General features: G+C 36.1%; 1 protein-coding gene across 3 annotated transcripts in view; it reads right to left on the minus strand.

Moving 5' to 3' along the window:
* LOC131143710 (probable pre-mRNA-splicing factor ATP-dependent RNA helicase DEAH9) overlaps window positions 1-15,835 on the minus strand; it is a 58,986-nt gene extending 43,151 nt beyond the window's left edge. For all 3 annotated transcript variants that reach the window (XR_009133660.1, XM_058091978.1, XM_058091977.1), the window contains exons 1-4: window positions 15,818-15,835; window positions 15,254-15,495; window positions 14,993-15,137; window positions 14,699-14,773 (exon numbers count right to left, since the gene is read on the minus strand). Coding sequence is in view for 2 of the 3 variants with exons in the window: in XM_058091978.1 (XP_057947961.1) it covers window positions 14,699-14,773; window positions 14,993-15,137; window positions 15,254-15,354 (321 nt within the window). In the remaining variant the exon portion in view is untranslated. The remainder of the gene's footprint in view (window positions 1-14,698; window positions 14,774-14,992; window positions 15,138-15,253; window positions 15,496-15,817) is intronic.
* Between the last annotated feature and the right edge of the window lie 479 nt (window positions 15,836-16,314).

Below are 16,314 nucleotides of genomic sequence, written 5' to 3' on the forward strand. Positions count from 1 at the left end.
CTTATGGCACCGCAGACTTGGTCACATAAGTGAGAAAGGGATAAAGATGCTATTGTCAAAAGGGAAACTACCGAAATTGAAGCCGGTTGATTTTGACTTGTATGAAAGCTGCATCTTAGGAAAGCAGAAAATGGTGAGTTTCTTGAAAAATGACAGAACACCAAAGGCAGAAAAATTGGAGTTAGTGCACACAGATTTGTGGGAGCCTTCTCCCATTGCATCCCTTGGAGGTTCAAGGTACTACGTTACTTTCATTGATGACTCAACCAGAAAGGTACGGGTTTATTTTCTGAAAAATAAATATGATGTATTTGAAACTTTTAAGAAGTGGAAAGCTATGGTTGAGACAGAGACAGATTGAAAGTAAAGTGTTTGAGGTCGGACAATGGAGGAGAGTACATAGATGGAGGGTTCAGAAAGTATTGTGCTACACATGGAATCAGAATGGAAAAGACCATTCCTGGGACACCACAACAGAATGGTGTGGTTGAGCGCATGAACAAAACTCTCAATAAGCGTGCTAGGAGTATGAGGTTGCATGTTGGACTACCAAAAACTTTTTGGGCTGATGCTGTTAGTACTGCAACTTATCTAATAAACCGAGGACCTTCAGTTCCCATGGAGTTCAGACTTCCTGAAGAGGTATGGAGCAATAAAGAGGTAAAGTTTTCTCACATAAAAGTTTTTGGTTGTGTTTCGTATGTTCATATTGATTTTGATACTCGTAGTAAACTTGATGCAAAGTCTAAAATATGATATTTCATTGGCTATGGTGATGAGAAATTTGGCTATCGGTTTTGGGATGAACAAAACAGGAAAATCATCAGAAGTAGAAATGTGATATTTAATAAACAGGTTATGTACAAGGATAGGTCAACTGTAATGTCAGATGTCATAGTGATAGATCAAAAAAGATCTGAGTTTGTTAACTTAGATGAGTTGACTGAAAGTACTGTCCAGGAAAGAGGTGACGACGATAAGGAGACTATAGAATCACAGGCAAATCAGAATACACCTGTAGCTGCAGTCCGTAGATCTTCCAGGACCATTAGACCTCCACAACGTTATTCACCTGCTTTAAATTAACTCCTACTAACTAATGGTGGTGAGCCAGAGTGTTATGATGAAGCCTTGTAGAATGAAAGTTCAAGCAAGTGGGAGTTAGCCATGAAGGATGAGATGGATTCCTTGTTGGGGAATCAGACATGGGAACTGACTGAATTGCCAGTAGAGAAGATGGCTTTGCATAACAAGTGGGTATACAAAATAAAGAAAGAACATGATGGTAGCAAGCGCAACAAAGCCAAATTAGTTGTCAAAGGGTTCCAGCAAAAGGAGGGCATTGACTTCACAAAAATATTTTCTCCAGTTGTGAAGATGTCGACAATTAGACTGGTACTGGGAATGGTGACTACAAAAAATATACATCTTGAGCAGTTAGATGTGAAAACGGCATTCCTTCATGGTGACTTAGAGGAGGACATCTACATGATTCAGCCAGAAGGGTTCATTGTCTAGGGACAAGAGAATTTAGTCTACAAACTGAGAAAGAGCTTGTATGGTCTAAAACAAGCCCCAAGACAGTGGTATAAGAAATTTGATAGTTTTATGCATAAAATTGGGTTCAAGAGATGTGAAGCTAATCGCTGTTATTATGTTAAGTTCTTTGACAATTCTTACATCATTTTACTCTTATATGTAGATGATATGCTCATTGCAGGGTCTAGCATTGAGGAGATTAATAATCTGAAGAAGCAATTGTCAAAACAGTTTGCAATGAAGGATTTGGGAGCTACAAAGCAAATCCTTGGAATGAGAATCATTAGAGACAAGGCTAATGGTGCATTGAAACTTTCACAGTCAGAGTATGTGAAGAAAATTCTCAGCAGGTTCAACATGAATGAAGCTAAACCAATGAGCACACCCTTGGGCAGTCATTTCAAACTAAGCAAGGAACAGTCACCGAAGACAGAAGAAGAAAGGGAACATATGAGCAAGGTGCCCTACGCCTTAGCTTTTGGTAGCTTGATGTATGCTATGGTGTGTACAAGGTCAGACATTGCACATGCAGTGGGAGTTGTGAGCAGATTTATGAGTAGGCCAGGAAAGCAGCATTGGGAGGCAGTCAAGTGGATTCTGAGATATCTAAGGGGTTCATCAGATACATGTTTTGCTTCACAGGTACAAGTTTGAAACTGCAGTGTTATGTAGACACTAATTTTGCTGGTGATAATGATAGTAGAAAGAGTACTATTGGGTTTGTATTTACTCTGAGTGGTACAACTATATCTTAGGCTTTAAATTTGCAAAAGATTGTTACTTTGTCTACTACAGAAGTTGAGTATGTTGCAGCAACTGAAGCTGGAAAGGAGATGATTTGGCTACATGGTTTCTTCAACGAATTGGGTAAGAAGCAAAAGATGGGCATTCTACACAGTGACAGTCAAAGTGTAATTTTTCTTGCCAAAAATTCGGCTTTTCATTCAAATTCGAAACATATATAGACAAAATACCACTTTATCCGTTACCTTGTTAAAGATAAGCTGGTAATACTTGAGAAGATCTGTGGATCTAAGAACCCGGCAGACATGTTGACTAAGGGTGTTACTATTGAGAAGCTGAAGCTGTGTGCAGCTTCAGTTGGTCTTCTAACTTGAGGACAGGAGGATGAGGGATTGTTCATTTGGAGGATTGCAGTCGATATTGGTGATTGAACTAGTCTCCAAGTGGGAGATTTGTTGGGCTTTTGTGGAGCCTAGTTGCAGTAAATTTGGATAATGACCCGACCTTTTTGTAGCCCATTTAGAATCCTGTGCGCAGCATATAAAATGATTGTTTTTGGGATGATTAGGGTATGCGGTCATACTTCACGAGAGAGGGAGAGGGAGAGCATTGTACCGCTACACTCTCTGTATTTTCTTCCTGATAATAGTGAAATCCCTGCAACTCTATGGACATAGGCAAAATTGCCGAACCACGTAAATACTGTCTTGTGCGTGTGATTGATTTTTCTTTTGGCGTGTATTCTTTCTCTATTTTGTCTCTCACAGGTTTCGGGAATTTGTTCTTAATTCCCAACAAAGTCATGTTCTAAAGGAAAAAATCTTAAACACTTCCCCCACCAAGGAAATGTTTTTGGACACCAAATTACCTAGACCCAATCCCACCTCTTCCTAAGACCTACTCACTATTTCCCACCCTACAAGATGATTTTTACCCCTCTTGCCCACTCCTAACCACAAGAAAACCCTCATCAACTTCTCTACTCTCCATGCTACATTCACAGGAGTATTAAAACAAGACATATAATACAACGAAATAGAAGACAAACATGCTTGGATAACAATAATGCGCCCCCCAAGAAAAATGAAAATCCCAACATAATAAATCCACATCAATAATCATGAAAAAGGAAATAGGAGCGTTACAAAGTGTAGAAAGACAAAAGATGTGTGAAAAAAGTAATAGAAAAAGAAACCCCCCCCCCCCCCACGCACACACGACAAATCCTCCCAAAACTAAATCTGACAACCATCATTCACCTTGTATTTGACAAAATAAAACAACAATGATGAATAATGAAAAATGAATTACCAAGAACTCTGACCAATAACCTTGCTTCCAATATAAGCACCCCACCCATTTCACTGCAGGCCAAGTTTACATTTGATCACCTTATACCAAAGAAAACTAATTTCCAAGGGAAAATGTCACCAACACTTCCCCCAAAAAAAATGTCCTTGGACATCAAATCACCAAGACCCAGCCCACACTCAGCCCCAGACATAGGAACAATCTCCTGGCTCACTAAGAGCGCTAAATCGTAGGAAATCCCTCAACACTCCAACTTAGCAGCCAGACCAACTGGGAAACAAATAAAGAAAAATAATAAAGGCAAATAGAAGAAAGAGATGCCTGAATCAAAGTTAACACCATCATTTGAAAAAAAAACACCCTTTCAACCATCAAGATGCTTAAAAACTTAACATTGAATCTGAAAAGAAGCTGAAACTGCAAACATAGATTAGATTCCATTGAATAACAATGAAATGCTATGCTGTGAGAAGAGGGGCTTTTTGAAGGCAATGAAATGCTGTGCTGTGAGAAGAGGGGCTTTTTGAAGGCTTTTCCCCCCAACAGCGGCAGCTAGTCTCCGAAATGGCGCAACGGGCTTTCTTTACCCATCATTCTTTTTGAGCCCTCAATAGGAAGGCGGCCTTTCCCAATGATTTATGAGCTTCAAGAGAAGGAAAGCATAAGAATGTATGTCTATAACAGCTTATCAACTCTGGGATTCGATGGTAAGGAAAATTTAGTTTCAAGTTCTGCTTAAATTTTCGTCCCAGCGTTTCAAGTTCTGCTTAAATTTTCATCCCAGCCCACACAGCAAGTATGCATGTTTTGCTTCTGGGTCTGCAGCGGCCTTGAAAGCACCAATACTGACAGGAGACATGGATAAAACATGATACTGAATCACTGACAAAGTGTTACAACAACTTCAAAAAAATGAGGTACAACACTATATGGATACACTAATTAATTAATATAAAAATATAAATTTAGGCATTTATTTTCTTTTAGATGACAAGTATTCTTCTAATTTTGATTTAAAATGAAATATAAGCACCATTCCTACAAAATCATCATTACACATCTTACAAACTACACTTATACAATCATCAACCACATTCTTTTTTTCTGATAATAAAAGAGGAATTTCTTTAATAGAATAAGAATATAAAGCTAAAAGAATAAGACATCTCCTTAACAAAGTCTGGAAAATCCAGATTAAAAAAAACAAAAAAAAAAACAAAACAAAACAAAGAAACAGCCTGAAGACTAAAAAACAAAAGAGGGAAAAACCCACACAAACTAACACTCCAACACATAACACCAATCATGCTGAATATCTGAAAAGCTCACCCCCTTAAATTCCCTTGTCCCACACACCAAAGAGAAGCCAAAGAATGTATCTTTTCCCAAACCAGCAACTAAGACAACTTCTTCCCTACAAAAATCCGCACATTAGGCTCCATCCAAAACCCCAAAAGACTGCAAAAAAAAAAAAAAACACATTTCCAAAGTGCTGCCCTTTCATTTTTCCTGCCAAAGCCAGCAAAAGACACTGCAAGAAATCCTCCATTGCCATGGAATTCAACCAACATTCGCCTAAAATACCAAATAACTTATTCCAAACCATCTGAGCATAGTCACAATGAATGAATAAAATGGATGATGATTTTGAACTATTAAAGTAGAGAACACATATGTCTAGGGATATAGCCATCAAAGGTCTCCTAACCTGCAGCAAGTTATTGGTATTAATTCAATCAAGGGCAACCAACCAAATAAAGGCCTCAATTTTAGAGGGGACTTCCGCCTTCCAAATGAAACTATAAAGAGGAAAAGAAAAATTCGACCTACTCAAAAAATCGTAAAAATATTTGCACGAATAAATCCCCGAAGGATCCAAAGACCAATACCGCCTATCCTCCTCTAAAGAAAAACAATAATTATTCAACAAGACTAGCAAAGAGGATAGCTCTCCCATCTACTATCATTTTTTGATCTACATAAGTGGAAATCCCTAGAAGGCAAAGGATCACCTTGATCAACAACAAAAGAATAAACGAACTCATCCTGCCCTGATCTAAGGCGAAAAAGGCGTGGAAAGGAGGTGGACTAAACTACATTCCCCAATCAAAGATCTTTCCAAAACCAGATTCTATTACCTCTACCCACCAGGAACTTAGTATGGGGAATGAATAGGGGATAACTCTGAGAGATAGCTTTCCAAGACTCTAAAGCCATCTAAATCTCAAATTAGGATCCCACCCATTCTCATCTAATCCATACTTACTTTTAACAGCCAAATGCCACTGAGAAGAATTCTCTAACAGAAACTGCCAAAGCCATTTAGCAAAAAAGACTGTTTTTAGGCACCAGATTTCCAATACCCAAACCAACCTCCTGTTTAGACCTACCCACCATTCTCCAACTAACCAGAAGATCTCTACAACCCCCCTGCCCTGGACCACAAAAAATCCCTCATAATCTTCTCAAATTTATTAGAAACCCCCACCAAAATCTTAAAAGTCGAAAGAAACTATAAAGGGATACTAGAGAGACAGGCCTAGGTAAGAGTAATTCTACCACCAAGAGAAAAAAGAGCACCTTCCCACCCATTTAGCCTCTTTGAAACACTTTCTATAACTGGTTCCCTAAAAGCTAACAAATCTAGGGTTACCCCCCAAACAAACCCCAAGATATGGCAATGGCCATTCTGAAACACTACACCCCACCTCCACAAAAAACTCCCTCTTAACATTCTCAACAACCATATTGATAACCGCAATCCCACTCTTACCCATATTAATCTTAGGCCTAGAAACCTTCTCGAAAACGTGTAGGAGACCCAAAATATTATTAAAGGACGGTTTATGATCCTCTGGAAAAAAAAAATATAGTATCATCAGCAAATTGTAGGTGTGAAACCTTGACCCCCTCTCTAACCACTTCCTAGCCTCTCACCAAACCTCTATCCATCACCCTATCCACCATCCTACTCAAAGAATCAGCCACTAAAACAAACAAAAACAGGGAGAGAGGGTCACCTTGCCTAATCCCTCTCATAGCCTTAAACCAAGATTTAGACTCACCATTTACTAAAACTGAGTAGCTCACATTAAGCAAACAGCCACTAATCCAATGCTGCCATCTCTCTCCAAACCCCTTCCCCACACAAAGATCTTATCCTAGATCTTCCGGTTCATTCTATCATGAGCTTTCTCAAAACTTAAAGATGATACCCTTCTTTTTCCTCCTCCAAATATCCCCCACAACCTCATTAGAAACCAAAATGGCATCCACAATTTGCTTACCCCCATAAATGCACAGACCTTAGAAATAGTCCTATCAAGCACCTTACTCAGCCTATTAGCTAACACTTTAGTGATGATTTTATAACAATGGAAACTAAGCTAATAGGTCTATAGTCCAAAATCTTAATAGATTTATTCTTCTTCGGCATGAGAATTATGAAAGTGGAAACACACTTACTTAAAATCTCATTCCCGTAAAATTCACTAAAAACCTTAAGCAAATCACCCTTAACCACCTTCGAACAATCTTGGAAGAAAACCAGATTAAAATCGTCTGGTCCTAGAGCTGTATCCCTCTCCATCCTAAAAACCATGCCCCTCACTTCCTCTTCCTCAAAAGGTATTTCCAACCAACTCATCTCCTCGCCAAATAAAGGGTTCCACTCTAATCCTTCAATCATAGGTCCGCTATCATCCTCCTCATGATACAAATTAGAACAAAACTCAGTGATTTCAGCAGCAATTTGACTCTAGTCAGTTATAATGACCCCCCAATCCACTTCCAACTCCCTGATCAAATTCTTCCTCATTTTCTCTATCGCTATCCTAAGAAAAAAATATAGAATTACAATCACCATCTTCGATCCATTTAAACTTCGTCTTCTACCTCCAACTTCTCACCTCTTTGGAAAATCACCTCTTTCAACTCATTCTTCAAAGATACTCTTCTCATCTCTTCCTTCACGATAGAGTATTATCTTCTTCCTTCCTATGTAACTCAACCAACTCTCCTAAGATACTAGCCAGAAACTTTAAGTCTCCAAACACCTTCCTATTCCAAACTTTCAACTTCTCTTTTTAACCCTTTAAATTTTTTCATGAAAATAAAACCATCCCAGCCCCTTTCCACATCCTCATTCCAAGAATTCTTGACTAAGGGTTAAAAGGAATCGTGACCAACCACATATTTTCGAACCTAAAAGGAGTAGGTCCCTAGGCAACCTTTCTCGATTCCAACAAAATGGGAAAGTGGCCAGAAGTGGGCCTAGGTAAAATAGATTGAGACAAATTAGGGAACTCATCCTCCCACTCCGTAGAGAAAATGAATCTATCAACCCCACTCACCACCGCTCTAGCCCCACCCACCGACCACATAAAATTAGCATTAGCAAGAGGAAGGTCTCTCAAACCACACTCCCTAACAAAGGAGTTAGAACTCAACATAGTAGCACTAACTCTATCACCTCCTTTCTTCTCTCAAGGAAACCTCACTCCATCAAAATCACCTAACATGATACAAATAGAAGCACAAAAGTTGTACACATAACCAAGCTCATCCCAAAATGAACTCTTAAGGGTTGGTCTAGAAAGACCATAAACTTACGAAACCAACCAATGAACCTAGCCTCTCACCCCTACTAAATGGGACAAAGAGAAAAAACCTACCAAACTATCCACTTTGACAACGGAGCGAGTATCCCACATAATAAAAATGAAAAAATGGTAATCTAACATGGTACTAGAGCCAAGTTTCTAGGAGGTTCGGGGTTCTAGTCTCGTAGCTTGCGTTTATTGTGTCGTGTTTAAAAAATTATTGTATTCCGTGTAATGGGTTTTATTTATCATGTGTTTATCTTCCCATATACTGCTAGGCTGCACGTGCGAGGGAGTCTTAAGGCCTAATATGCATTGTTGGCCCATAACCCAATAGCTTGAGCTTTTAGGTAAAGTGGTATTCTAACAATTATTATTGTCACTATTATTATTATATGCAGTGTGATTCTTCATTCCTCATAAGCATACAAGGAAGCTTCTCTAAATTTTTATAGTCTTAAAATCCCAAAATATGTGCCATGGCCATCTTTTACAAATCTCAAAACACTTGGAACGTAAGCTTTCTCTTTGAAAGATTTCCATTAGAAGGACACAGAAAGCACCGCCCATCCTGTCTTATCTAAAAACATGCAAAAGTTTTAGAGGACTTAATAACCATTAATGCCATGTGGGGAAAATATTCTCCCCCTTCAAAATCCAATAATTAACATCCTATAATTGCCACTGAATTTTTAGATCTAGCCCATAGTGTCTATCCTAACATATGAAATTCCATTCCTAGCACCAAATACCCAAAAAATTATATTTACCAATTAAAAATAAATAAAAGCACTAATGTTATATGTTAATCACATATTCTAGATTTTAATCCAAAAACCAAAACCACCTGACAAGCCATAGATCATATTTATGTTAACTTGGAAATCACACTCTCCACCAATTAATCAACAAAAAATATGATACGAATCTATACAGTAAGGATGCTTCCAGACATTTCATACATGTTAGGCGATCTTCCTTGGACACTCCTATGAGACTTCTCAATGCTTCTTCAGATATCCAGTGTTATATAAATTTTACAAACCCTCTTATAACAAATATGCACACATATAAGCACGTATACATACTATGTCATAGATTCCCTTCAGATATAGCTTGCAAGTTTACTGCAGGAATTATGATTTCCTTAGTTGTTCATATGTCATTTTCATATATCATAATGTAGTTTACTAGTAATAGCTACTCAAGACACAAAAAGTATAATTTATGATAAGTTACAATATAATTCATAAAACATAAATCCAACTGAAAAAAGTAGCATTGTACCAAGTTATCACTTAATCCTTGATGCTAGGATAGGATAGGAGAAGCATTAAACAAGCTAATATTATTGCCAGGGAGAAAGCTATAGGTCCTGACAGATTTAATTTGCCTTTTAATCTTCCAAAATTTCTGGGATGTGGTTGGGATGGACTTGTTAAAGCTCGCATAACGAGTTGGAGGCATAAGGTTAGATTTAAGTGGGCTAAGGAAGGGGATTTAGTACTAGATTTTTCATAGAATGGCTGGAAGTAGACATCGGAGGAGTGTATTTAAAAAGATGGAATCAGATGGGGTCATGATATTAGGGATCCAGCAGATATTTCAAGGAAACTATCCCCGCGTAGGGTTCTTCAGGAATTTGTGCAAGGAGAACTCTTCTTCACCTATGAATGAGGGGTTGGATTAGTGTCCTATTTTTGATGATATCACATTGGTTGGAAAAACCTTTAGAGGAGGAGGAAATTAGGCAAGTTGGGCCTAGTATGGATAGAGAGATAGCCCCAAGTCTAGACAGATTTAATCGAGCATCTTTCCAAAATTTCTGGGATGTGGTAACATGCTTCAGGAGTTTCATGTTAATCCCCAAGAGCATGAATTCAACTTATCACCTTAGCTCCCAAGAAAGATCATTCTGATAGAGTTGGTGATTTTAGACCTATAAGCTAGACTAGTAGTGTCTATAAGATCATTGCTCAAGTTGTTGGTAATAGGGTTAAGGAGGTCAAGGGTAGTGCCATTTCTAGTTCTGAAACAGCCTTTGTGGCAGGTAGCTATATTTCGGATACTGCTCTTGCAGCTTATGACATAGTGGAGGTGGAGGACATTAGGAGGTGAAAGAAGCATGGTTTAATTTTTAAGCTGGATCCTGCAAAGGCCAATGACAAGGTTAGTTGGCATTTTTTGGATACAATCTTAAATAGGAAAGGTTTCGATATTAGATGAAGGGGTAGGATTAGGACTTCTCTCTTCTACTTCCTATTCTAAATTTATAAATAACCAACCTAAGACTTAGTTTTCAACATCAAGGGGTGTGAGGCAAGATGTCATGAGCCAAGCTTGTTCACGGCAGTATGCTTGCCTATAATCGTTGTCTTGTGTACATGGGATGGGTAACCATCATGTAAACAGTAGTGTAGGTTTTATTCTTTGAGTAAAATGTCTTAGTGTAAAATGAGAATATGAATTATGAAACCTCGATCATTTTAATGCTTCCTAGTGCCAAAGCTAGAATAACGTAGAAAGCTTGTTAAGGGAGGGTGAGTGTTCATCAAACATTATAACACGCACTAGCTTTTGTAAACATGTTTAGCCTACTTGCCTCCCTCGCTACACACACATTGCCTACAGACGCGTGAATAATGAATTGTGTAGCTTTACAATATTGCGTGACTCTCATTTTCTTTCATGATTACTTACTATTTTTGCTTACTTTGCACTCAATGGTTGTGAATGTGTGAGTAGGATGATTAAGAAGGCCATTGATAAGGGTCTTGTTCCATAGTTCGAGGGCATTGCTATAGGTAGGTATGGAGTGATCTTGTCTCATCCACTGACAATACAATTCTTTTCCTATCAGATGATAGGAGCTCTTTTTACAATGTTCTCACTCTTGTCTTTGATTTGGTTTCAACACTTAAGATTATATTAGGTTAGTGTGATCTAGATGCTATTAGTTTGAGCCATGAGGTAACTAGCTGGTTGGCTGTAAGGTGGGGATTTTTGGTGGCCTTTGTCTAATTGAGGAATCCCTTTAGGTGGTAATCCTCGGTCAACGAGGTTTTGCAATATGGTGATCACTAAGTTGTCTAAATGTCTAATCATCTACAAGTGTGGAGAACTAGAGTTCCTTCAAAGGTAAAGGCTTGTGTGTGGATACCCATTCTTAGGGTTCATTTGGAACCACTTATGCAGAAGTGTTTTTCAGAAGAAAAAAATAATGTTGAATTTAATAAGTGTTGCTAATAAGTGTTGAACTGAAAAAATGCTGAAAGTTATAAATGGTGTTTGGTTGTGCTTAAAATAAGTGGTATTTGGATACTTACTTTTATTATAGGGTATTGTATGATTACTTTTAAACATACTTTAGATTATAAATATTAATATTTTTAAATTAACAATTTCATTAATAATTATTTTAATTATTTATGATTAAAATTTAAAGATTTTCTATAAAAAAAATAATATAAGATTATTATTTTTAATTAACAATAATCTTGTTATTAATGTTTATTTATAACATATTACTAACATATTAAATTATGACAAAAATAATATTATTAATTCAATTCAAATTTTTAATTTATTTATTGTTAATTTAAAGTAATAAATATTTCTTGTTCAATCCAAAATTGAATTATAATAACTAATATAACATAATACATGGTAAAATAATATATAGTTATTTTTAAATAAATTTTAAATAAAAATAATAATATTTTTATAACTAAATTTAAATGATAATAATATTAATTTTTTATTTAAAATTTAAATACTTTATATTAACTAAAATAATATAATATTCCTATTTATTAATTAATAACAATATTATTATTAATGTATATTTATAACATATGATTATCACATTGAGTTATGTTAAAACTAGTATTAATAACTAAATTAAAATTTTTAATTTATTTATTGTTAATTTAAATTTATAGATGGTTTTTTTATTCATTCCAGAATTTAATTATATTTTATTAATAATTAGTAGGCTATAATGCATAGTAAATAATATATGGTTAATTTTTAACTAACAATTTAATTAACAATTATGTTAACTGTTATTTTTAATTAATGTTCAAATATTTTTATTCATTAAAAATAATATAATACTATTTTTTTATTAACAATAATCATGTTCTTAATTTATATTTATAGCATGTGATTATCATATTAATTTATATTAAAATAATATTATTAGTTAAATTAGTATTTTTAACTTTTAATTTTATTTCAAATTAATAGATGATTTTTCTTCTTCATTTCATAATTGAATTATCTTTCATTAATAATTAATATATCTTAATTCATAATAAAATATTATATTATTATCTTCTAATGTTAAATTATAAAATAGCCATTAAATTTTCTTATATTTACAAAATTAACCTCATCTATGAACAGTGCCACTTATAAGTGGCCAAAAAGCTGTCTTAGATTGCTTCTCAAAATTCACTTAAAAAGTTCTCAAAAAAGTGATTTTGGAAAAACACTTTTTGCAATAAGCGTTTGTTACAGTACAAGCCAAAAGCCACTTTTTTTGTTAATGTTCTTATTTTAAGTGATAAGTGCTATAAGCACTTTTTTTTCTAAGTGCTCATGAACAAGGGCTTAATAGAGTTAAACAAGCGATCTGTTATAGGTTCAAAGACCATACATGGCTCTATCTCCAAATGTGTGTGATATAAATCATGGTATTTCTACACAGCCCTATCGCTCAACATTTATAGAACAAAGTATTTGGTCTGTTGGGAGTGTGTCCGGTATGTCCTCATTTGTAGGAAGCTTTCTTGATGCTTGATTTTGGAGGTTTTGAAGTTTGCAAAAAAAAAGGAGGATAAGATATCCTCCCAAGTCCCAACACAACAGAAAAAGGAACAAACTAGAAACACATAGAACAGAGATTACAAAACAGCTCTTCTCGAGCAAAGCAACCCAGTCCCACTATAAATTTGACAAAGGTAAATTCCAAAAAGAAATCATTTGATGAAGCCCACAACAACACAAGAAACACCACCCTATTCCAAAGCAAGTTAAGAGGAATATCCAAGTTCTTAAAGGTTCTTGCATTTCGTCAACCAAATACAGAAAAAGATAGAAAAAAAATTAAGCGCCGCCACAAAGCACCTCTCTCCTTCTCCTTTCCAAATCCCTTAAACTACAAAGCACAAAATGGCTCTAACCAGGAAGTGCACGCCCAACTCTCAAAAAATGCAAAACAATTTACTCCAAGAAGTCCAAGAAAAATGACAAATTAAGAATAAATGTGAACGGGTCTGTCCACTCCTAACACAGAGAACAAACTTATCAAGCAATAAAAACTTGTCAGGTCTCCATTTCTAAAGCATGTCACTGGTATTAATTTCTTCCAAGATCACCATCCACAAAAAGGCCTTAACCTAAGAAGGGGCTTTAGCTTTCGAAATGAAAAAGTGAGGGGCAACAAGAGTAACATTAAGAGCATAAACCAAATGAGAAGAGAAGGAATTACAAGAAAATTCCCCAAAAGAATCTAAGCCTCAAACTCTTTAGTCACTCCCCAATTGCATTTGAAAAGAATGAAGCACATTGAGCAAAGGGAAATTCAGTGGCTCTCTCTCGTTAAGGTACCTCAAGACTTGAAAATCCTAGAAGTGCCCACTCTTTGGCAAGTGAAAGAAAGCATAGATAGGGGAATCATGAAAAGAAGATAAATGATATAGACAAGGGTATATGCTAGCCAAGGGGGCCACCCCTAACCAAATATCCTTCCAGAAATGGATTCTCTCACCATCACCAACACCATATCAAGCATGAAGGGAAAAGGAATGATAAATCCAATCATGCTGTAATTCTTCTCAAGAAACATGCCTAAATAATCTATTTTCTCAGCACCAAAGTGATGCCAAGAAACACCAATTTGTTTTGAATCAAGTAATTAGAAGTAGCAACACCGATAAAATTTTTAGCATTCCTCTCCAACTAAATACATCAAAAAATGGCAAGAACAGTGTGCTGCCATATCCATCACCCTCCCAAAGTCTCTAAAAACAATTGCACAAAAATCCTCCAAATCTGCAGAAAAAACCCAATTCTCACAGTCTCACCATAAATTCCAAACGAATAATTCCAAATCATCCAGCAAAGGACAATGTAAAACAAATTACGAAAAGTTTCCCACTCAAAATGCAAAGGACACAAACATTGGGCCAAGGCCTTTTAGGTCTTCACTTTTAAAGCAAGTCATCAGTTTTGATTTCTTTAAGGATCACAATCCATGTGAACGTCTTTTATCATTGAAAGGAAGTTTGGTTAGCTTTCCAAATAATAGACTCAAGCAAAAAAAGGATTGTGGTTGAGAGTGGGAGGGGGCACGCAAATTCAAACCTCCCCACGGGCAAAAAAGTAGGAACAATGCGCCCACCACGCCACACCCCCCTCCCCCGCCCACCATTCTACGGCCCTCATTACTCAAAGTGCAAAAATACAGTTCTGAAGTATTTGAAACAAGCAAAAAGAACCTGGGCAGCCAGCCGTCTGGGTTGGGTGCAAGCTATGACACGCCCACCATCAGCCCAACCTGCTTCGTTGAGGTACTGCAAATTCAATACAACACAAGTACACATTTTCAAATTATTGAAACCAAAAAACTATAGAACAACTGAACTACCCAATTACTATCAAAATTAACACAGTTCCGTATGTTTCCCACAATCAAAATACAAAGGAAATGTATATGCTGTAGTGTGTGAAACATTTTCCTTGTTTTTTCGTTACTCTTGCTCCTTGAGAGAAAGAAGGGAGAGAAAGTGAACCTGAGGGATCTGGGTGGTCTTGCCACTACCAGTCTCGCCGACGACAATGGTGGTGGCGTGAGTCTCCACCAGATACAGTATGGCCGTACGGTACTTGAACACGGGAAGCCTTTGCCTCTGCTTCTCGATGCTCGCATACCCGAATCTGGGAAAACCAAGAAAGTCGAAATTAGAAACAAAAGTAGACTTGAGAGAGAGAGAGAGAGAGAGAGAGAGAGAGCATGAAAGCATATGAGAGATGAAGAAGGAGAGGAGTAGTACCCGGAGGAAGAGGATTGAGTGGAGTTGTAGAAGAGGACTCCGCCTTCTTCATCGTCGAGCAGGCGAGGCCTCTCGGAGCCTGGTTTCCAGAACTGCGACATACTACTTTATGCTTAACCTTTCGCTCACTCTATGTCCCGTGCTTCAGCGTCTTCGTTTTTAGCCCGACGGTGGCGGAGCTTTCAATTGAATGCACCGCCGTCTTTCGTCTCATGGAAGGGAAAATCAAAATTAATTTTTTCCTAAGGAAATCAAAATAAATTATTAAGGGACAAAAGATCTCATTGAAGTCCTAAAAATTTTACAGACTTTTTTGATATTTTATTTTACGATCCTTATGATTTTTGAAAGAAATTTTTTTATCAAATAAAAGGAAATGTCAGTATTCTCTTGACAAGTTCACAGAGATTTGCCAAGTTCATGAAATTTTAATGAAAATTTTAAATTCTTAAAAAAATTTTAAAAATTAAATATAAAAAACTAAAAAATAAAAATTCATAACTATTTGAGTACTATTTTCAAAACTACAGAGAATTAAAATAATATAATAAAGTCGAACTTTACTTCTCTTCGACTTCACCATTTGATTCATTGAAAGGAAAGGAAACCCAACATTCAATTTCTCATCGAAACAAATTTCGTTAAATACGATCTTATGCATTGTTCTTGTGAAAACACTTGTAAATAGTCATACTAAGAAAAATAGTAGTTTCAAAATATTCATTTTGTCCTTTCATCAAATAACAATTAGCAAATGTTATTAGAACAATAAAAATACAATAGGGAATACAAATTAAAAAAAATATTGTAATACAAAATCAATTATTAAATCTTAATTACAGCGCTTTTTGAACTCAATTTTTACTGTTTTAAGAACAATTCTATTATATCTTTGTTATTAGAAAAGAGATTTACTTCTCTTGGTCTAATTTTTAAAGGATCCTAAATATTCTCATAATTAACTAAAGCTGACCCAAAATATCACAATAATCACTCAAATTATCCAAAATGTGCTTATAATTGAACATTTGTCCACAAATAGTATCTATAATCCATGTTCA

This window comes from Malania oleifera, chromosome 12, assembly GCF_029873635.1.
Source record: "Malania oleifera isolate guangnan ecotype guangnan chromosome 12, ASM2987363v1, whole genome shotgun sequence".
In the NCBI taxonomy this organism is placed as follows: Eukaryota; Viridiplantae; Streptophyta; class Magnoliopsida; order Santalales; family Ximeniaceae; genus Malania; species Malania oleifera.